Here is a 22253-nt window from a genome sequence, read left to right as displayed (position 1 = left end):
CTTGGAAGCTCTTCTGAATAAGTTAACATGGCTTCCTTTTCCTACATTAATTATTGAATCCAAAGCCCTTCCCTAAGTGGTTTGCTTGTTCTCTGAAAAATTTTTTTACAGTTTGAGAAAGTGCATGGGCTTTGGGATCCAGAGAAATTTTTTTTAAGTTATCACAGCATGATGTATGCCCTTCTCTCCCTTCCTTCTTGCCTGCCTGCCTGCCTGCCTGCCTGCCTGCCTGCCTGCCTGCCTGCCTCCCTCCCTCCCTCCCTCCCTTCCTTCCTTCCTCCTTTCTTTCTTTCCCTTCTTATTTTAAACTTTTTAATTTAAAAATTTGGAAAACATTTATTTTGGGGGAAGATTTTAGACTCCATCATCCTAGCATTAATTACTTTATTTTCATTAACTTCAAAGTACTTTGTATCTCATCTATAGGCACTACTTGGTTTGACAAGTAGGATACACCCATGACATTTTTGATAATCAGATTGCCTTCTTTTGTTGAGTGGTAATTATCATCTTATAGTATTTTAATATGTTGCCTCCAAAGGTCACTAAAACCAAATTAGGTATTTGCTCATTTAATTTTATTAGCTTCCTCATTCTGGATGCGTCAGTTCTATGGCTTGGATATCGAGGCTTTTTCATCTTTAGAAACTTTCTAAGTTTGACATCTACAACTGAGTATGAATGGCCAGAGCTATTACCTTTATATTTTATCCACTTTTGCAAACTTTAATACTATATTCTTTTGGCAGTAACTGTCCTCCTGGGAGGATGGTTATGAAAATGAGTAACAGTCATCTTGGAAAAGTATGTTTTCTTATTTAACATAGAGTTTCTCCTAACTCTCAATTCCCATTTACTAAGACTCCCTTACCATTATAAGAGAGCATACTGTCTGTTTTAATCACCCTCCAACAAAGCTCCCAAACCTGACATTAATAGTAAATATTCAAAATGATGTTCTTTAAGAGTAATTTAGACTCACCTTCTATTAATCCAGGAATCGGAGCAGGACCTGGCCCAAACTTTTCAAATGACCTACCACTCCTTTTAGGGTAGAAAGCTAGTTGGCTCAGGTATGAACGACTCTTCATTCTGGATGAAAAAGTAGTTTTCTGGTAGACTTTCATGTTATGGTTAATAAATTTTTCCTGCCCAAGTGAAAAAGTTGAAAAGAATTTTTAATATGCCAAAGTATGTTATCTTAAAATTAGTGATCATATATAAAAATAACATTTGCAACAAAAATCTTAACATTAAAAAAGCAACCCCAGGTTCTTCTCTTTGAAGGAATGTGTGTTGTTTTAATTTCCTTCTCATATGAAGCTGAGATCATTTAACTTTTATTAAATATGTACATCACAAATACAAGACTGGAAAATGTCCTCTCAGCTTCATTTTCACAATTTAGTCTTGCTCAAAACGCAGTTAAAATTAGGAAATTCTGGGCTGGGTGCGGTGGTTCATGTCTGTAATCCTGGCGCTTTGGGAGTCCAAGGCGGGCAGATCACCTGAGGTCAGGAGTTCAAGACCAGCCTGACCAAGATGGAGAAACCCCTCTCTACTAAAAATACAAAAATTAGCCGGGCTTGGTGATGGGTGCCTGCAGTCACAGCTACTCAGGAGGCTGAGGCATGAGAATCACTTGAACCTGGGGGTAAAGGCGGCAGTGAGCCGAGATCACACCACTGCACTCCAGCCTGGGTGACACATTAAGACTGTCAAAAAAAAAAAAAAAAAAAAAAGGAAATTCTAAGGGTTGGTTCTGTGGAATTAGAAACTTGAAAGGGATCTCCCCAGTAGGTATTTAAAAATTAGGCTTGTGATTTCATTCATCTTCTCTCAATTTAATTTAAAGTATGTTCCACAAAACCATACAACAGATGCTGAGGAACCATCACATACAGATGAATCTGTTGTTGAGCATTTCTAGATAATTTCCTTATCTTATTTAGGGTAGACAAAGTCCTGTAATCAACTTTTACCTCTGGAAAGAAAGAAAGTAAATCTACTGAAATGTGAACCAGGCGATGTAGGTATGATGATCACACCAGTGGTGAGATTAACTCTGCAAGGTACAGTGGGAAAATTAGCCTTATCATTGATCTAGCTTCATACCACATAATTTGAAAACAACACCCCCTCCTCCACTTGCATCCCTTCTTCCTTCCCCAGCATACACATATACATTGTCTTTTTTTATTTTTTTATTAATTTTTTTTGCACACAAAACAATAAACATTTTCTAAAAATACATACAAACAAAAAGATGCATATCAAACATATTAGGAAGGTTGCACATGGGAAGACGGGGAATAGAAATGGGGGGTGGGAATTAAAGAAAATAAATGAGAGAGGGACTTTGTATGGATCAATAATAACTCAATCCTCTATTTGACAAAGAAGAAAGAGAAGAGGAAGAAAAAGCAAATGGGATAAAGGATCAGAAACGGAGAAAAATAGAAAAAATTAGAGTATGACTCCAGGGTAGACCTGTTTTGTTGTCGCTGGGTTGGTTGGTTGGTTTGTCTGTTGTATTTTTCATATGTTTCGCCATGTTGGCCAGGCTGGTCTCGAACTCCTAGCCTCAAGTGATCAATCCGCCTCGGCCTCCCAGACTGCTGGGACTACAGGCGTGAGCCACCGCGTCCAGCCCCCACATTGCGTCTGGCCTCCATGGTAGACCTCCCAGACGGGGCGGCCGGGCAGAGGCGCTCCCCACATCCCAGACGGGGCAGCTGGGCAGAGGCGCTCCTCACTTCCCAGACGGGGCGGCCAGGCAGAGGCGCTCCTCACTTCCCGGACAGGGCGGCCGGGCAGAGACGCTCCTCACTTCTTCCCAGACGGGGCGGCCGGGCAGAGGCACTCCTCACTTCCCAGACGGGGCGGCCGGGCAGAGGCTTTCCTCACTTCCCAGACGGGGCGGCTGGGCAGAGACGCTCCTCACTTCTTCCCAGACGGGGTGGCCGGGCAGAGGTGCTCCTCACTTCCCAGACGGGGCGGCCGGGCAGAGGCACTCCTCACTTCCCAGACGGGGCGGCCGGGCAGAGGCCTCCTCACTTCCCAGACGGGGCGGCCGGGCAGAGGCTCTCCTCACTTCCCAGACGGGGCGGCCGGGCAGAGACGCTCCTCACTTCTTCCCAGACGGGGTGGCCGGGCAGAGGTGCTCCTCACTTCCCAGACGGGGTGGCCGGGCAGAGGTGCTCCTCACTTCCCAGACGGGGCGGCCGGGCAGAGGCGCTCCTCACTTCCTAGACGGGGTGGCGGCCGGGCAGAGGCGCTCCTCACATCCCAGAAGATGGGCGGCCGGGCAGAGGCGCTCCTCACATCCCAGACGATGGGCGGCGAGGCAGAGACGCTCCCCACCTCCCTGACGGGGCGGTGGCCGGGCAGAGGCTGCAATCCCAGCACCCTGGGAGGCCAAGGCAGGCGGCTGGGAGGCGGAGGCTGCAGCGAGCCAAGACCACGCCACCGCACTCCAGCCCGGGCAACACCGAGCACCGAGTGAGCGAGACTCCGTCTGCAGTCCCAGCACCTCGGGAGGCCAAGAGCCTGGCCAACATGGCGAAACCGCGCCTCCAGCCAAAGGAGAAAAACCAGGGAGGGGTGGTGGCGCACGCCCTCAATCCCAGGCAGCCCGCAGGCCGAGGCAGGAGAATCACGGGAGCCGGAGGCAGGGAGTCTGCAGCCAGCTGACTATGGGTGGGCGGGCGGCAGGCGGGCGGGCAGGTGGGCAGGGCGGGGCGGGGCGTGGCGGGGCGGGGCAGGGAGGCAGGCACATTGTCTTATCCATATCTGATTCTTGAAGACCCACCTCCTTTTATCTCCTCACCACTAACACCCTTTTTTCCATCTTCTCATCAACAAAGATGAACACCCCTTTCTCTATATTTCCTTGGCACGCCTCTGTTACTGTATTTCCTCCACTCTGAGATGCCACTTATTGTAAGATGTGCTATTGTGTTACGCACGGCCAGTGATGTATGACATCCCATCTATGTAAGCTAGATACCAATTTCAGAAATGTACAAAATGTGGAAATGTGGAAATGTGGGTGTTGGAATCAATGAAGGACAGTGTACCATACTTGTCCTACTGGACTGCAGTGTTGTATCTCTCTTCATCCGTTAGGTGGCGATCTTCGCGCTGCCTACTGTCAGCTGGATGTTTTTCTGTAGTTTGTGTTCACACTGTCTCCCCATCATGGTGTGGGGCACACACCACCTGTGTCTAGTTGACTCCATGTCTTAGCCCAGCAAAGTTCATAAGAGCAATAGATAAGTGGATATGATTCTAACATTAATTGGGGTTGTGATTTTAATTAAACTTTACCGTTTTCTTTGCTGCCATTTCATTTTCTTTGAAAAGAAAGAGATCTCTGAAAAAGATCTTATAAGGCCTGTCCTCTTCGGTTGAGCCATCTTTTACTTTATCTGTTAAAAAAGAAAGAATGAATGAATGAATTCTGTCATCCTTCCTCTGCTGACCAAAATAGTAAGTCTCCCACCAGCTAGGGTGGAATGAATGGGATGCAGGGGTCTCTGAGAAGGTAGCGTTAAAAGAAAAACTTTGGCCGAATTAAATTTAAAGGAGTTTAATTGAGTAATGAACGATTTGTGGATCAGGCAGCCCCCAGAATCACAGCAGAGTCAGAGACTCCGGGGATGCCTCATGGTTAGAACAAATTTATAGACAAAAAAGGGAAGTGAAGTACAGAAATCTCAGGTGAGGTACAGGAACAGCTAGATTGGTTACAGCTCGGCATTTGCCTTATTTGAACACAGTCTGAGCACTCAGCAGTGTATGAGTGGTTGAAGTACGACTGCTGGGATTAGGCCAAGACTCAGCTATTGTTTCAGGGCATACTTCTAAGTTAGGGTTTCAATTTTGTCTACCTATTAAGTTAGGTTGCAGTTCGTTCACAAGGACTCAAAATAGAAGTATGAAGTCCTTCTCAGGCCATATTTAGTTTGCTTTAACAGTAGAATGCAGACAGCCTTGCCTCCACATCTCCTGGGTAGGAGCCACAGCTCCTCTGTCTATTTCCCACAGCACTGACATAGCTCTTACTGCTTCTTGAGGAATGAGTTGATAAAATAAGGAGGTCTTTACCAAAATAGTAGGATAAAATTTTGAGATATTAATATGTTTCTTCTCACCATTATACATATACCACCATTACCCTTACACCACCATTTCAACAGCAACAGATACAGCCACTACCCTTAGGGAGAGCCTCTGCCCAGATTAGAGCGTCTTAAAAAAGAAAGTCAAAGATAATAAAAAGTGCTGGAGAGCATGTGGAGTAATTGGACCCAAATTCACTCCTAGAAGGAATGTTTAAGTGGGGCAGTCACTTTGGAAAACAATCTGGCAGTTCCTTAAAAAGTTGAACATAGAATTGCCACATGACCTAGAAATTCTACTGCTAGGATATACCAAAAAGAAGTGAAAGCATAGGGGCTCACAAAAATGTGTACATGAATATTTAGAGCAGTATAATTTTTAATAGCCAAAAAATAGAGACAACCTAGATATCTGATATGGTTTGGCTGTGTCCCCACCCAAATCTCATCTTGAATTGTAGCTCCTATAATTCCCATGTGTCATGGGAGGGACTCAGTGGGAAGTAATTGAATCGTGTTGAGGGGTTCTTTCTTGTGCTGTTCTCGTGATACTGAATAAGTCTCATGAGATCTGATGGTTTTATAAAGGGGAGTTCCCCTGCACGCACTCTCTTGCCTACCACCACATAAGACGTGACTTTCCTCTTCTTTCACTTTCCACCATAATTATGAGGCCTCCCCAACCATGTGGAACTGTGAATCCATTAAATCTCTTTCTGGGTATGTCTTTATTAGCAGCATGAGAGCAGATTAATACAATATCCATCAACTGATGAATGATAAACAAAACACAGTATATCCATACAAGGAACTCTTATTTGCCCAGAGAAAGGAATGAAGTACAATATATGCTACAACATGGATGAACATTGGAAACATGTTAAGTAAAAGAAGCCAGTAACAAAGTACCACACGTTATATGATTCCATTTATATAAAATATCCAGAATAGGCATATTCATGGAGATAGAAAGTAGATGAGTGGTTGCTTGGGGCTGGAGGGTGGATGGGGCCTATGGGTTGATGGCTGAGGGGTGCAGGCTTCTTTTTGAATTAGTAAAAATATTCTAAAATTGGCTGTAGTGATGGTTGCACATATGTGTTCATATAGTAAAAACCATGGACTTGTACACTTAATAAAAAAGTAAAAGAGGCCATTAAAAAAGTAAAAGAGGGCCGGGCCTGGTGATCATGCCTGCAATCCCAGCACTTTGGGAGGCCAAGGTGGGTGGATAACCTGAGGTCGGGAGTTAGAGACCAGTGTGACCAACATGGAGAAACCCCGTCTCTACTAAAAATACAAAATTAGCTGGGTGTGGTGGCACATGCCTGTAATCCCAGCTACTTGGGAGGCTGAGTCAGGATAATCACTTGAACCTGGGAGGCGGAGGTTGTGGTGGGCCGAGATCACGCCATTGCACTCCAGCCTGGGCAACAAGAGCGAAACTCCATCTCAAAAAAAAAAAAAAAAAAAAAAGGAAGGAAAGAAAGAAAAAGAAAAGTCAGTTGAATTTCTGCATGGACTTCCTGTTTTTATCTATAACATTTGGTATGACAAAAAAATCTTTCTCTCTGTCTCTTTATTTCTTTATTTCTTACTTTCTAATTCTTGGGATGTGGCAGGATGGAAATCTTGGCTTTCAAAACCAATAGTCAAGGTCAAGTGTAATTGTCTATTTTCACACTGCTATAAAGAACTTCCCTGAGACTCGGTAGTTTACAAAGGAAAGAGGTTTAATTGACTCACGGTTCTGCATAGCTGGGAAGACCTCGGGAAACTTACAATCATGGTAGAAGGCTAAGGGGAACCAAGAACCTTCTTCACAAGACAGCAGGAGAGAGAAGCATGAAGGAGGAACTTCCAAACATGTATAAAACCATCAGATCTTGTTAGATCTCACTCACTATCACAAGAGCACGGGGGAAAACGCCCCCATGATCCAATCACCTCCCTCCCTCAACACATGGGGATTATGGGCCCCTCCTTTGACATGTGGGGTTTATAATTTGAGATGAGATTTGGGTAGGGACACAGAGCCAAACCATATGACCAAGAATACTGGGAGCCTGGAGTTGACATCTTAAATCAGAGATAGGAAGAGGATTCCTGAGGACACATTCCCCAACCCATACCCCACATCCCATGTCCACCTCAACCTTACAAAAAGACTCCACATCCTCCCAGCAAGCAGACGGCCTGTGAAGAAACTCAATGATTCTTGCCCCAAATCACTAGAATCACTTTGGCTCCACCCACCTCCAGAGATTCTGACTTAATTGGTTAAGGAAACGTCAGCACTGGAATATTTTGAGAATCCCCCAGGGGGCTGTAATGTACATCCAGGGCTAAGAGCTAGTGGACCAAAGTTTAAGGAATTAATGGACTGGAGCTTAAAGTCTACCTGAGAAGCAGCCATTTGCCCAAGGATTCAGTGTAGAAAGTGGGAGTGGCTGGGATTATAGAAACTCCAGACACATTTTTCTGTAAGTCATGGGTTAGAGAGAAAGAAAATTGCAGAGTGGAAGTCTTGGGTTCAACACAGAGTACTCTGATCATCTCCTATTCACCCTGATGGTGATGGAGTGAATCCCCCATCCTAAATACTACGAGATGGCTGAACACATGATACCCAACACTGGACAGATGAACACTCATAGACTGGGGGAGGAGAATGCTGCCTGCAATGCAGTGCCACATGGGAATTGCACTCAGGAGCACAGTGAATCACCAGGGGTGGGAGGCAACTTTGTAGTAACAAAAGGCTGAGGTGTCCCCTGGTCCCCACAGGAGGATGTGATTGACTTGTTTGAATAATTTCATGGCTGACAGTGCAGTGAAACCCATTAGGTTGAAGACCAGGTGGAATGCAGCTGGTCCAATTGATAGAGGAACTAGCTAGGCAGGGAGACTTTCCTGCTAGGTGGAGGTCATATTTGGCAAGAGCAAGAGGATTTATGGTTAGGCTTTTGGGGCCCTGTGAGGCTGAAATATGTCAAGGCAGCACGTAAAATTTTAGGTCTTAAAAACACGAAGTAGAAACAGCTGAGGGTGGGTCCATGCAGCTGGACTCTGGGACAGCAGAAGTGTAGATGAGCAAAGCCAACAGGCTGGAGACCAGGAGGGAGCAACAGAGATTGAGGACCCAAAAGGACCTGGGGCCAGGTGCCTGTGATGGTTAATTGTGTGTGTCAACTTGACTGGGCCATGGGTGCCCAGATTAAACATTATTTCTGGTTGTGTCTGTGAGGGTATTTCCAGGTGAGATTAGCATTTGAATTGGTGGGCTCAGTAAAGTAGACTGCCCTCATCCACGTGGGTGAGTCTCATCTAATCTCTTGAGGGTCTGAGTAGAAAAGGCTGAGGAATTAGGAAGTAACCCCTTCTTTTCTGCCTCACTGCTTGAACTGGGACATCTCATCTCATCTTCTCCTATGCTGAGACTGGAACTCATACCATCAGTTCCCCTGCTTCTCAGGCTTTCTGAGTCTGACTGAATTACATCACCAGCTCTCCTGGGTCTCCAGAGTATAGATGGCAAATCATGGGACTTCTCAGCCTCCATAATTATATGAGCCAATTACTCATAGTAAATCTCCTTCTTATTGGTTCTTTTTTTCTGGAGAGCTCTGCCTAATACAGTGGTGTTTCCAGAGTTCATGGACCTATGCCTTATATACCATCACTCTCAGGCCAGGGCTGGACCCCAGACATCCCAATATGGAGCCACTGTTGTCCTCCAGGGGATGAGTTATTGGTGGGCTGGACACCTCTTCCCCAATCAGCCTTCTCTTCTCCCAAGAGAAACTCTACAAACTTAGATTCTGCCCTATCCCAAGTGTCTTCAAATCTTTAATGCCTGAGTTAAAATCTCTACTGACCAAGTTTAAGTGTCTTGGAATTGACAAGATGATATTTTTGTCCCTCCAAGTTCAAAGCTGAGTTTATTTCAGTTTACAGAGAAATAGAAGAAAACTAAGTTTCTGAACACCAAGTATATTAGTTTCTTCTTGTTTCCATAATAAGATATCACAAAATTGATAGTTTAAAACAACAGAAATGTATTCTCTCCATTCTGGAGGTCAGATATCTGAAATCAAGGTGATGGCAGAGCCATGTTCTCTTGGTGAAGCCTCTAGGGGAGAATCCTTCCACACTTCTAGCTTCTGATGGCTCTAGACATTCATTGGCTGGATAACTCCAACCTCTGCCTCCAACTTCACATGGCCTTCTCCTTTTCTTTCTTTTATAAGGACACTTATCATTGAATTTAGGGCCCACCCTAAATTCAGGATGGTCTCATCGAGATCCTTATCTTAATTACATTTGCAAAGCTCCTTTTCCCCAATAAGGCCACATTCCCAGCTTCCAGAGGTTAGAATAGGCAGACCAACCATTTGTGGAGGGCTGCCATTCAACCCGCTACACCAAATTTCCTGTATTATAAACACACCACATGAACTAGCCCCTAGGCAACGCTTCTCCCTGTATTTCTTTCCTCGTCACATAGGACTAGGGCTGCTGTAGCAGATTACCACAAACAAGGTGGCTTAAAACAACAGAAATGTAGTCTTTCACAGTTCTGGAGGCCACAAGTTCAAAATCAAGGTGTTAGCAGCGTTGGTTCCTTCTGGAGGCTCTGAGGGGGAATCTATTCCATGACTTTCACCTAGCTTCTGGTAGTGAAATTCCTGGGATTCCTTTGATTGTAGATCCATCACTCCAATCTCTTCCTGCATTCTTCACATGACCTTCCCCTCTGTGTGTCTGTATCTCAAATCTTCCTTTCTGTTCTCTTATAAGGACAATAGTAATTGGATTTAGCACTTGTCCTAAATCCAAGAAGATCTCATCTTGAGATCCTTACTTTAATTATTTTGCAAAGATCCCCCTTTCCAAACAAGGTCACATTTTCAGGCTCTTGGTGGAAATATCTTTTGGGGTCTGCATTCAACCCCTCACAGCACTCCATACCTGCAATGTACATCAAATTCCACCATTAACCATAGTCTTCTGCCTCAACACAGAGTCTCATTCTACCAGCTGTTTAGCAAACTGGACACTAGGCTCAACCTCTCTCCAATACTCCATTTTAATAATAAGGGGTCTGCTTAGTTCTACAAATCAAATTCCAGTAGCTGAATCCTGGCTACTCTAAACTCTAAACTCTAGATCTCTTCCTTTTGTTACTATTATATTCTTCTCTAAGTTGACTTGCAAATCCCGGCCATTACTAATTAACAACCTTGGGAGAAGGCTTTCTCTTCTCTGCCTCACTGTATTAGTATCCTATTGCTACTGTAACAAATTACCACAAACCTAGTGGTTTAAAACAATGCAAATTTATTTTCTTACGCTTCTGGAGGCCAGAAGTCTGAAATGAGTCCTTTGAGCATAAAATCAAGATGTTGATAGGGCTGTGTTCCTTCTGGAGGCTCCAGGTGAGAATCAGTTTCCTTTATTTTTCCAGCTGTTAGAGGCCTCCTGCATTCCTTGGTTTGTGGTCTCTTCCTCCATCTTCAAAGTGCATCACTTTAGCCTCTACTTCCATTGTCACATCACCTTCTCTGTCTTTGATACTCCTTTTATAAGGACTCTTGGATTATATTAGGCCCATTGGCTAATCCAGGATAACCTTCCCATATCAAGGTAATTAACTTAATCATATTTGCAAAGTCCCTTTTGCCATGTAAGGGTAATGTATTCACAGATCCCAGGGATTAGAATGTGGACACAATTGGGGGGCCATTATTCTGTCTCACACAGTCTCACTCCTTTCTTAGCCTTGCTCCTTACTGACACTCTATTTGTCTTGTCCTAATTCTTCTATTTATTCATTAATTCATTCATCCACTCATTCATTCATTCATTCATTCAACAAATACTGATGAAGCCTCAACTATGTGCCAGGTACTGTTTTAGGCACTGATGTTACACTGGTGAACAAAACAAAGATGGCTGCTCTTGAAGAACTTATACTGAGGTTAAGTGGCAGGTTTGGAAATAGAAAATATAAACATTAATATAATAAAGTTCTGTGGGAAAAGTAAAGCAGAATATAGGAGGGCTGGGATGAGCAACTTTAAGTAGAGTGATCAGAATGGGCCTCATTGATCAAGTGGTATTTAAAGGAGTTGAGAGAATCAGTCAAGTGGATATCTGAGGAAGAGTGGTACTGGCTGTGGCAACAGCTAATGCAAAGGTCCTGAGGCAAGATCATCTCTTGTGTGTGTTCAAGAAAGGCTAGTGTAGCTGCAGTGAAATAAATGGGGTCGGGGGACTGTAGTAGCAAGGATAATTACTTAGTACCTTGTAGGCAGTCTTGAAGACTATGGCAATGACCCTCAGTAAACTAGGGAAGCATTGGAGGGAGGGCTTTGAACAGAGAAGGAATGTGGTCTGGCCTACTTAGTACTTTGTAGTTGGATAAGAAGAGACTTGGAGTGGGGCAGTCAAGGGTTAAGATCAAACTAGTTCAGGTAAGAGGTAATGGGCTCAGACCAGCATGGTAGGAGTAAAACGCTGAAAAGTGGTTGGGTTCTGAGTACATTCCGAAGGGAGAGCCAACAGAATTCCCTAATAGATTGCATATGGGGTGTTTTCCCTCAAGCACTCATTTTTCCTTCCTTCTTTCCCTCCTTTCTTCCTTCCATTTGTTTCTTCATTTTTTGGTGTTGTTTCTGGACTTGATTTTGTTTTTTTAAAATCATATTTGGAGTATCTACCAATATTAAATATCTTTTTAGAAATCATGGTTTTTACTGTCTCTAATCATACTGATGTATTCATATTTGAACCCTGAGCAGCTAGGTCAGTATATAAAAGGCACTAAAAAACTGCAGAATTGAATTAACTGCATAACATAATCTTAAAATACATTAAAGTGATCTAAATTAATAGAGAGATGAGTCAGGTTTGTGGATAGAGAGACATGATTTCATAAAAATGCCAATTCTCCACAAATGATCAATGGATTCACAGTAATATAAGTATATAGTCCCACAGGAGTTTCTCTAAATAAACTTGATAAGTAAATTCTAAAATTAGTAAGGAAAACCAAGAGACAAGAATAGTGAGAACCCTTCCCAAGAGGAACAGGAGGGGGAGATTTCTCTGCTGTGTATCATTATGGAGCTACAGTAAAGGGAAAGACAAATTCACTAATGGACTAGAATGGAAATCTCAGGAACATATCCACATATGGGGAAAGGAGAGACTGTTCAAAATATGAGTTAGGGAAAATGGTTATTCTCATGGAATAAAAGAGGAAATTGGATCTTTACCTCACACTCCATACAAAAATTAACTACAGATGAAATAAGGATAAAATTGTCCCCCAAAAACCTTTAAAACAAACAGTAGAACATACAGGTTTTATCATTTAGGCCTTTGCTAGGGAAGGATTACTTAAAAACATAAAAAGCAGTAACTATACAAGAAAATATTGATAAATTCAGCTACATTAAGATTAAAGACTTTGTTCATCAAAAGACGCCATAAACAAAGTGAAAGATAAAACTGGGAGAAAATATTTGTACTCCATACAGATGACATAATTGGGATATACCATATCTACAAAACTACAAATCAATATAAAGAGCACTAACAACCTAAAGAAAAATAGAAAAAAAAGACTGTATTAAATAGGCATTTAACAGAAGAAGAAACATTTATGATCAATAAACATATGAAGAGTTGTTCAACTTCATTAGTTATCAGGGAAATGCAAATTAAGACCATAATTTCACCCATTTGATTAGCAAAGCATTAAAAAGCTTGACAATACCAAGCGTTTGGAGAGGATATTAATTCCACAGGACCTCTAACATATTTCTTGTAGGGTTGTGACTGGCATAAGTACTTTGGAAAACACTTTGACATTATTATCTGAAGTTGAATATCCAGCCAACATCAGATTCAGCAATTCTATTCCTAGGTATACATGCAAGAGAAACTTTCTTGTATACCAGGAGATGTGAACAAGAATGTTTATTAGCAGCATCATTTAATAGCAATAAGCTGAAAACAACCCAAATACCCAAAGAAGCGTCAATTGTAAACTATGGTACATTTGCATTTTGTGGTATTACACAGCAGTGAAAATGAATGATCTAAACCATACAACAGTATGAATGAATCTTAAAATATAATGTTGGCTGGGCATGGTGGCTCACTCCTGTAATCCCAATAGTTTGGGACACTGAAGTGGATCGCTTGAGCCCAGGAACTCAAGGCCAGCCTGGGCAACATGGCAAGACCTTGTCTATAAAAACAATTGTGTTTTAAAAATTAAAATTAATATATATGTTTGTATATATATATAATGTTAACTGAAAAATTTCTAAAATATGATAGTCAACAAGATACCCTTTTTTAAAAGTTAAAACTAAAATGAAAAATATGCTCTTTAAGACTACATATATACAGTATAAAACTATACATACAAATAAAAAAGTAAAGAAATAATCTAAACAGACTTCAACATGGTGCCTGGCTTAGGTGAGGAAAGCCAAGGGATAGGGTATGTACTTATTGTCAGGTTGTAATTTCTTGTGAAGATCCTCATCTGTGGGTTCTGATGGGTTCAAAGGTTCATATTATGTTATTAATATATAATTGTATTACTCTTAAAAGAAGGCTATGGGTCTTAGGGAACTGGTACCAAATATGTCAAAACTCATGCTGCTTGTTGTGTTGTGAGAATAAAGTCCTTTGTCTCTGACCCAAGAGTTTTGTATCTCTTGTCAACATCCAGGAAACTGTAGCAAGCTAACTTATGAGTTTGCAAGTAGAGGAAAATCGTAGCCCTGTCACAGTTCTTGACAAAGTAATATAAATCCTTTAATTAAAAAAGTCATCATCCAATCCATACTATTCTAATATTCTGCATCTTGTTTTTTCAGTTAGCAATATAGCTAGGAGTTCCTTTTATATCAGGAAATATATATTCACGACATAAAAAAAAAAAAAAAAAAACTAAATAACCAGGCTGGGTGTGGTGGCTCACACCTGTAGTCCCAGCAATTTGAGGGACCGAGGTGGATGGATCACCTGAGGTCAGGAGTTGGAGACTAGCCTGGCCAGCATGGGGAAAACCCGTATCTACTAAAAATACAAAAATTAGCTGGGCGTGGTGGGCACCTGTAATCCCAGCTACCCGGGAGTCTGAGGCACGAGAATTGCTTGAACCTCCAGGAGGCGGAGTTTGCAGTGAGCCGAGGTGGTGCCACTGCACTTCAGCTTGGGTGACAGAGAAGCTGTCTGTCTAGTATCCCATTATCCCATTCCCTGGATGTATTATAGTTTATATAACCAACCCTTTCCAATGGACATTATGATTGATTCCAGTATTTTACTATTGTAAACAATGCTGCAATAAATATTCCTGTACACACATCTTTAATCACTTGTGCATACATATCTGTGGAATAAATTCCAAACATGGCTCCCTTTAAATGCTTTTTAAAAAAATGGTAGTGGAGCAGATACTACTAGTGAACCCCCAATATCCGTTCTTCCTCCTTCTATACCTTCTTCTATACCTAAATGAACCCTAAATGAACACTCAGAGTAGAGGCTATGTTTCTCAGCCTCCCTTGGAGGTAGGTCAGTGGAAGTGGTGAATAAAACTTCAGGGCATGTCCCCCCTTCCCCTTTTCTCCTGGCTGGCAGGAATATGGATGTAATCACTGGTGCGGAAGCAGCCCTCTTGGACCAAGAACATAGCCCAGGAACAAGCCAGAAGGAGTTGGGCCCCTGATGTGAACCTCGATATGGAATGCTTATATCCAGACTTTACCTGAGAGAGAACAAATGTCTATCATGTTTAAGCCACAGTTGTTTTATATTTTCTGTCTCTTGCAGCCAAACTTTTACATTGTAAATACAAATAGTGCCAAATGTTCCTTTAAAGAGAATGCCTGTAGAGTGCCTGAGTGCCTGTTACCTATTACAAACTCTTAGTGTTATCCAAATGTTAAATTTTTGTCAGATTTGTAAGTGAAAATTGTAATTCCTTATATACTAGTAAATCCTAATTCCTTGTATCCTCATAAATAAGCAGAAGGAGGCCGGGCACGATGGCTCATGCCTGTAATCCCAGGTCTTTGGGAGGCCGAGGTGGGTGGATCACCTGAGGTTAGGAGTTTGAGACCAGCCTGGCCAACATGGTGAAACCCTGTCTCTACTAAAAACACAGAATTAGCCAGGCATGGTGGTGCATGCCTGTAATCCCAGCTACTTGGGAGGCTGAGGCAGGAGAGTCGCTTGAACCCAGGAGGTGGAGTTTAAGGTGAACCAAAATCGCACCAATGCAGTACAGCCTGGGCAACAAGAGTGAAATTCCGTCTCAAAAAACTTAATTAAATAAAATAAATAAAAATAAAAAATAGGCAGAAGGATAAAATGAGAAAGGGTGGTTAAGGAAAGAAGAGGGCAGATTTCCATAAAGTTTAGTTAGGTATGTCCTTGACTATGACAAATAATTGAGTTAATTGTTTTATGTCATGAGAGACTGGGGCAATCTAGCTAAATATGACAATTTAATGCACTCTCTGATTTGAAGATTTTTTTTGAATTAAAAAGTAGAACTGAATCTTCTCTGCACATAGTTTATAAACTCATTACATTTTATATTTATTGTATAACATTCTCCTTTTCTTACGCTCACAATCTGCTATGGAGCCTAACACTACTAGGCCCGAACAAGAATATATTGACTGATTTCTTTTTACCTCCAGAATTCAGTGTTGGCAATAAATTTGAGGACATTTTGTCGCCTGGCCCTGTCGAAAGAAAAAAAAATGTTTTTTAAAAATTCTATGAACATCGTATAAAAGGGCTAAATTCAACTGCCGATGACTCCTTAACAGTCCTTATGACTTTTAAAAGCAGTGAGCACACACATACTCTTTGACCCGGCAATTTCAATTCTAGTATCTTATGTCAAGAAAATAATCAGACAAGCAGCCAAAAAAGCATGTGCAATAATGTTTGTTCAATGTCATTTCATAAATACAGAGTTGACCAAATAACTATGGTATATCCATAAAATAAATTACCAATTAGCCCCTTAAAATGATGCTGTAGTCACTGTTTACCTCTGTCCATGGTATTGGTTTAAAAACATTTCAAAAGAGTAGGGATAGTGTGGATTAAAAACTGCATGGAAAAATCTGAGAGGTGTTTGAAATGCTGTTCATCAAACATGAATCGTGATTATATGTGATTTGGTGCAGTCTCTCATTTTTACCAGGTTTGGGATTAGGGTTAGGTGATTGAGGCACTCAGCCTTAGCTGCAAAACTTAAGGACTGCCAAAATAAACGAAAACAAAACAAAAGAACCAACCTTCAGTTATTATGATCAATTAAATGTTAATGCAGTATATTTTTATAAAATTCCAAATAAATGCAGGAAGGTTTATAATGAGCAAAATATCAAAATTGTAAATACAGACAAGTATCTGACCCTGTACTTGTATGACCCTGAGAGCCAGTGCCTCACGCTACTCGCCCAAATCCTGGCCCACAGAACTTGTCTCTATTTAAAATTCTGTTATTTCGTTTATCATGAATTTTTTTACATTAATTTATATATTTAAAATAGTGAATTAAAATATTGCTTATTTTGATTACGGAGTTTTTGCTTTCCCCTTAAATTTTGTGCATGAAGCTAGAGCTTCACTGGCCTTACCCTAATCTTTGTTCTGATTTCTATACTTTTAGTATCATTCAAATTTCTCAATGAGCTGGTGTAACTTTTACAATGAGAAAAATAATAAAGATATATTCATTCTGGGGATAAAGGACACCCAGGAGTTTATATTAAAAAATGTGCCCACAGCAGAAACAATGGGCAACACATTCTATTTTGGGCTGCCCATTTAAATATGTGCCTCAGGAATCTCAAAGAGCCATATAGAAGACCTAAATATCCTGGAAGCAGAGCAGCAGATGATTAAGAACACAGACTTGGGACAAGCCTGATTTTTAAATCTTGGTTTGGTATTTACTTGTGTGTGAGCAAGTTCATGTGTCATTCAAAACACATTTATTGAGTACCTACTATGTGTCAGGCACTGTTCTACGTGTGGCGGACAGGGCAATTTTTAAAAAGACAGAAAAGCAGAGCAAAAACCACTGTCTTCACGGAGCCTACATCTTAATTACTCAGCATCTCTGAGCCTCTGCTTCCTGTTTCCTAAAGTGGACACACCTGTTAAGGCTTTCTTGAGGATTCAGTGGGCAATGGATTTAACCAAGTGGGATGCCTGGCTTACAGACCAGCTCAGTAAGTGGGAACTATTATGTGCTAATATTTACTAATTAGCATCTGATTTTAGTTCCAGTGGTTATAAAAATAAATATTTAAAAAATTATGTTAAAGCTTGTAAAAGAGAAAAAATGAATAAAAACCTATAACATTGACATTATACTTTTTCAAATGACTGAACATTTTTTCACAGGCATTACATTCATTCTCACAGGTGGAAAAGAAAGATCGCTGAAAAATTGGTGACAACCTGTGGTTGATGAGTATTTGGAATTTGGATGGCTAATACTAAAGATTTGTAGATTTTCTCAATTTTACACTCTGTACTCATCTCCACTCTTAAGATTCTGATCACCTCTTTCTTGTCACATTTTCACTCCTTTGATCCTTCTATCTATCTACATTCACTCTCCTTCCCACTCTCATTCCCTATATCTTTAAAGTCTTTTTGCAATGAGCATCTTTATCCATGGGTTCAAGGACTTTTTCACTCCCAGAAAAACTGGAAGTTCTGTTCCTCTAAACCAATTGCTAAGAGCAGATATCTGCTCTTATTCCGTCTCTTATATAGTTCATATAACATGTAAATGCAATCAGCAGTCTCTAGATGTTGTTTTACTTCTATACTTCCATATGCATGAATTCCTGTATTGATGAATGAAGGGTTGGTGAACAAAAGGGAGGGAGAGGAACAGAACCAGTTTTTCTTAGGAAGGGATTATAAAGTCCCCTTTCCAATCAGAAAAAAAATGTTAAAGTCGGTGGATGTCTTTGTTGTGAGAAATAAAAACAGCATGATGGCTAAACAAAGGCTCTGTACCAAAAGAGAGGGAAAATGTTGTTGGATTGCACAGCAAATGCCTGAAAGTTCACATCTTAAATACATGTTCAAATCCAACTTCCAATAGATGAAAAAGATCAAAAGCTCAGAAATATCAGAAATGTAAAATGGTGGCATAAGCTAAATGATTAAGAGCATAGACTCTCTCTATGTCCCCTAATCCTCACACTTCAATTTCCCCATCTTTCAAGAGGAATGATGCAAATAGTGTCTACTTTGTGGGATTGTTAGGTAAGTCACCATGTCCAGCCTTTGGATGGCCTCAGTTGCATAGTATGTGCTATGGGAGTGTGAGCACATGGAGAGGTGCACTCTGAAGGAGGAATGTACCTGGTGTGTTTCAGGAACAGTAAGGACACCAGTGGGCCTTAAGCACAGTGAACAAAGGGGAGAACACCAGATGAAGCCAGAGAGACAACAAGTCCAAGATCATGAGGGCCCTGGAGGTCATTTTCTCAGTGAAATGGAAACATTCAATGAATCACTCTGATTCTGAGCTGAGAAGACTGTAGAAAGGGAAAAGGGTCACACAGGGAGATCTACTAGGAGACTACAGCCACTGGGAGGCAAGAGATAATGCTATCCCTTCCTTGGGATAGCAGTGGAAGTGGTGAGAGGTGGTCCGATTCTAGATGAGTTTTGACAGTAGAGCCTACAGGATTGGCTGATGGTTTGGATGTGGAGTATGAGATAAAAAACTGATTGCAGAAAGGATGGAGTTGCCATAAATGGAGACAGAGAAGGCAGTGGGGGAAGGGGCACTTGGGAAGATCAGAGGCTCATTTTGGAACATGTGAAATTTGAGATATGTATTAGATATCTAAAGGGACATGGGTGTAACGTGTACTGTTCTTTCAAGTGAACACCATGCTGGTTGATTTAATTAATTGTTGTGTTCCTTTAATAGCTGTACAATTATATGTGGTCTGTGAGTCAGGTCCCTTGACAAGTGTCATTGCAAGGGTAGTAGGAATGGCACTATGGAAAGACCCCTGGCCTTTGGGGGCAGGTAGGTTTAACTCCTGCCTCTGACTCTTATCCACTCTTTCTCTTGGATCTAGAGAATTACGCTTAATGCACCGTAGAATCTTCTATCAAGTATGAATAATAACACCTTCCTTACAGGCTTGCTGCAATTTTCAAACATAGATAATATATGCGAAGTGCCTGCTCATAGTAGGCTTGTGAAGAAGTGATCCCTTATACTTTTTTCAAAGTAGATATTGTCCAGATCCTTCCTCTTTCTGGTCCGCTCTGTCAACTGCCACCATTTGAAATAGGAGCATAACTGACAACTACTTTTCGTAAGAAACTCCCAATCAAAGTTCTTGAAACGTGGTCATTGGAGAGGAGTCTACCAGCAATATCAGTGCAAATCTGGGGGACCTGAATCAGCTTCATGTAGATTCTTAACATTCTGAGCTCCAGGGGAAGTGGGGAAAGAGGAGTGGGATTTGATAAGGCCCAGTCCTAAGGTTCTAAACCAACTCTAAATAAAATGAATAATAATACTGTCTACTGGATATTATTCGAAGCAGTTTATTTGTTTTTTGCAACAACCCCCTCTAAAACCCAATGAAAACAAATTTCCAGATGATCTCAATGTGAGATAAAAAGCAATGTTTATCTTCACATGCATATGAGGATTTAGACTGGTTCTCTCAGACCCAATGCCCTTCCATTTTTTTTCCCCACCTCCTCTCCGCCTACCTTGGACAAATACTAGGAAAAGGGGCTGTGAACTGTGTCCTTGGATGGTGTGGGGAGATCACAGTTAGCAATTTTTTGTTTACCTAAAAGCCAGGAGCCACTGGGTCCTTGGCCTGCTTAGATGCACGCTGCCTCTTCTGACTGGGTCAGAGCACAGCACGATGATGAGGAAATTACTTTCACCTTGACCTTTAAGGCACTGCTGGCGTCAGCCTATTTAGCATGGACTCTTCTGTTGACATTTCTGACTGCCCCTTTTGCGAAGTGAAAAAAAAAAAAAACACCAAAAAACAAAAACTGGAGGTCAAGAGGAAGGAAGGATGGGTTAAGGAGTCAGCATATACAAGTCAGATAATGTGAAAAGTACTTTATAAGAGCTGCTATCAGGATGTTGGTTATTACCAAGGAAAAATGTGTCATCCTTATCCAACTATAACTGCTGAACAGTAACTAAGGAAAGAAATTCACTCATCCTTTCTGCTTTTGCAAACCTCCTGTTTGCAGGAGCTTATCAGGTAATGTTGTCTGTCTGGACTGTGAATCAGATGCAGTTCACCCACAAACATAAATACCTATGAAAAAGAAATATAATTTCTTTTAGACTCACCCAGAGCTCGCAAGCTTTAGGTACATGGTCTGTGAAGTCAGGAGAGGAACAGTACTATTGGCTGAAATCTAATCCTTAACTTAATTGGCCAGCAAGACAAATAGCAGGATTAAAACAAACTAATAATAGTAATAATACCTATTACTTGTTTAGAGCTGGGCACTGGGCTAAGTGATTTATGTTTTATTTTATTTAAAACTCAGACAAGCCCATAAAGCAGAAACAGTTCTCCCTATGATGAGGATGAGAAAACTGAGGCTTCGAGAAATTACTGTAAATAAATTCCCCAAGGTCAAACAGCTCATAGGAAACAACTCAGACTAAGACAAGTTTATTGAACCCTTTCTATTTTTCTAAAATTTTAACCCATCCTTTATACCTACAATTGCATAGTTCTGCAAATATGCCTAAAATTGCAAAATGTAACTGATTAAAGTCTTCAGCAGAAATTTTACAATATAAAATTTTAATATTTCTCTGTGAATTAGTGACTTTATGTGTTTCTATTCCCCACTATTTCTACTTCTCTTTTTAAAGACACAGAAATATATATATGTATAAACTTTTTAAAAGCTATGCACACACACACACACACAAACAACCTGTTTGTGATTGTGTATATGAGCTGTGAATAATCTTCTGATGCCCCTCCCCCCGCCCTTAGGGTCTCTTTCACTCACATTGTCTATATATTTTCCAATTTTTATCTTTCCTCTCTCTTTCCTAACTGATCTCTCTTTTATAGGCCATAATATGAAGCTAACTTATATTCTTATTTATCGTGGTCATCTAAAGGAGTTTTTGCTTTCTGTTCTAGGTTTTTTTAATGACACTAAATTAACTTTTGTATTTTGTGGTTTTGCAGGCTTAGTCTGCTTTTATAGTACATTATTTGTGTCCACATCTATCATTTTTATTGTAAAGTCTTTGCTGGGCAGGGAAAGCGCCTTTCCTGTCTTTGTATGTTCCACAAGACTTAACACACAGCTTGTAATAAACATGTATAAACGAAATCAAGTAATTAAGGACTCAAAACAAAAGCCTGTGCCTGGCAGTGTTTCCATAGCAATTGGTAGCAGGAAGCGACGAGGCTGAGAATCACAGACCATCTTCTATAAACTTGATTCTGTCTCCAATTTTGGTCGCAAGTTGCTTGTAGACCCCACCAGACACAGCTGAGGGGCGGGAGGGGGCGTGCGGAGGGGCGGACGCTGAGCTGAAACCTATTTTACCTCAGCGAGTTTGGATCCAGGAGCCTTTCCAACCTATCGTTCGGGAAGGCGTTGTGGGAAAAGTGGGCGGAGGTGCCAATCGATCCTCCAGTCTCGGCTCTATCCTCCCCCAGCCCGGTTCCCCGTCATCTCAGGGACCGTCTGGTAGCTGATCCCGGAACGCAGCTGGCCAACGGATAAGAGCGCGGCACCCGCCACCCGCGCGGACCCAGGAGCACCTCCCCTACCGCATCCCCCTCCTCCCCACCCCCAGGTTCCCTCGGTTCGCCGCCCTCAGCGTCCCGGGCTGCCGCCCCAGAACCTGTGGGCAGATGTTTCCTCCACGCAGTAACCTCCCGGGGCTCTGCCTCCAGGCTCGCGTCGCAGCACCCTAGGCAGAGATTTCCCCCACTCTGTCCTCTCCCGGGGCTTTACCTCCAAGCTCCCGTCCCTGCCCCTGGGCACAGCTTTCCCCTACTCTGCCCTCTCCAG

The 22253-nt window shown here is 41.7% G+C and overlaps 1 protein-coding gene across 1 annotated transcript in view; it reads right to left on the bottom strand.

Annotated features, from left to right (window-relative positions):
- The window catches only part of CCDC38 (coiled-coil domain containing 38), a 71567-nt gene extending 49565 nt beyond the window's left edge, over positions 1 to 22002 (bottom strand). The window contains exons 1-4 of the mRNA XM_003259685.3: positions 21783 to 22002; positions 15854 to 15904; positions 4330 to 4430; positions 983 to 1148 (exon numbers count right to left, since the gene is read on the bottom strand). Coding sequence (XP_003259733.2) covers positions 983 to 1148; positions 4330 to 4430; positions 15854 to 15890 — 304 coding nt within the window. The 5' untranslated portion in view covers positions 15891 to 15904; positions 21783 to 22002. The remainder of the gene's footprint in view (positions 1 to 982; positions 1149 to 4329; positions 4431 to 15853; positions 15905 to 21782) is intronic.
- Between the last annotated feature and the right edge of the window lie 251 nt (positions 22003 to 22253).

Source organism: Nomascus leucogenys, chromosome 10 (assembly GCF_006542625.1).
Source record: "Nomascus leucogenys isolate Asia chromosome 10, Asia_NLE_v1, whole genome shotgun sequence".
Lineage (NCBI taxonomy): Eukaryota > Metazoa > Chordata > Mammalia > Primates > Hylobatidae > Nomascus > Nomascus leucogenys.
The sequence above is the reverse complement of the archived record's forward strand: the minus strand, read 5'-3'. Positions and strand labels throughout refer to the sequence as shown.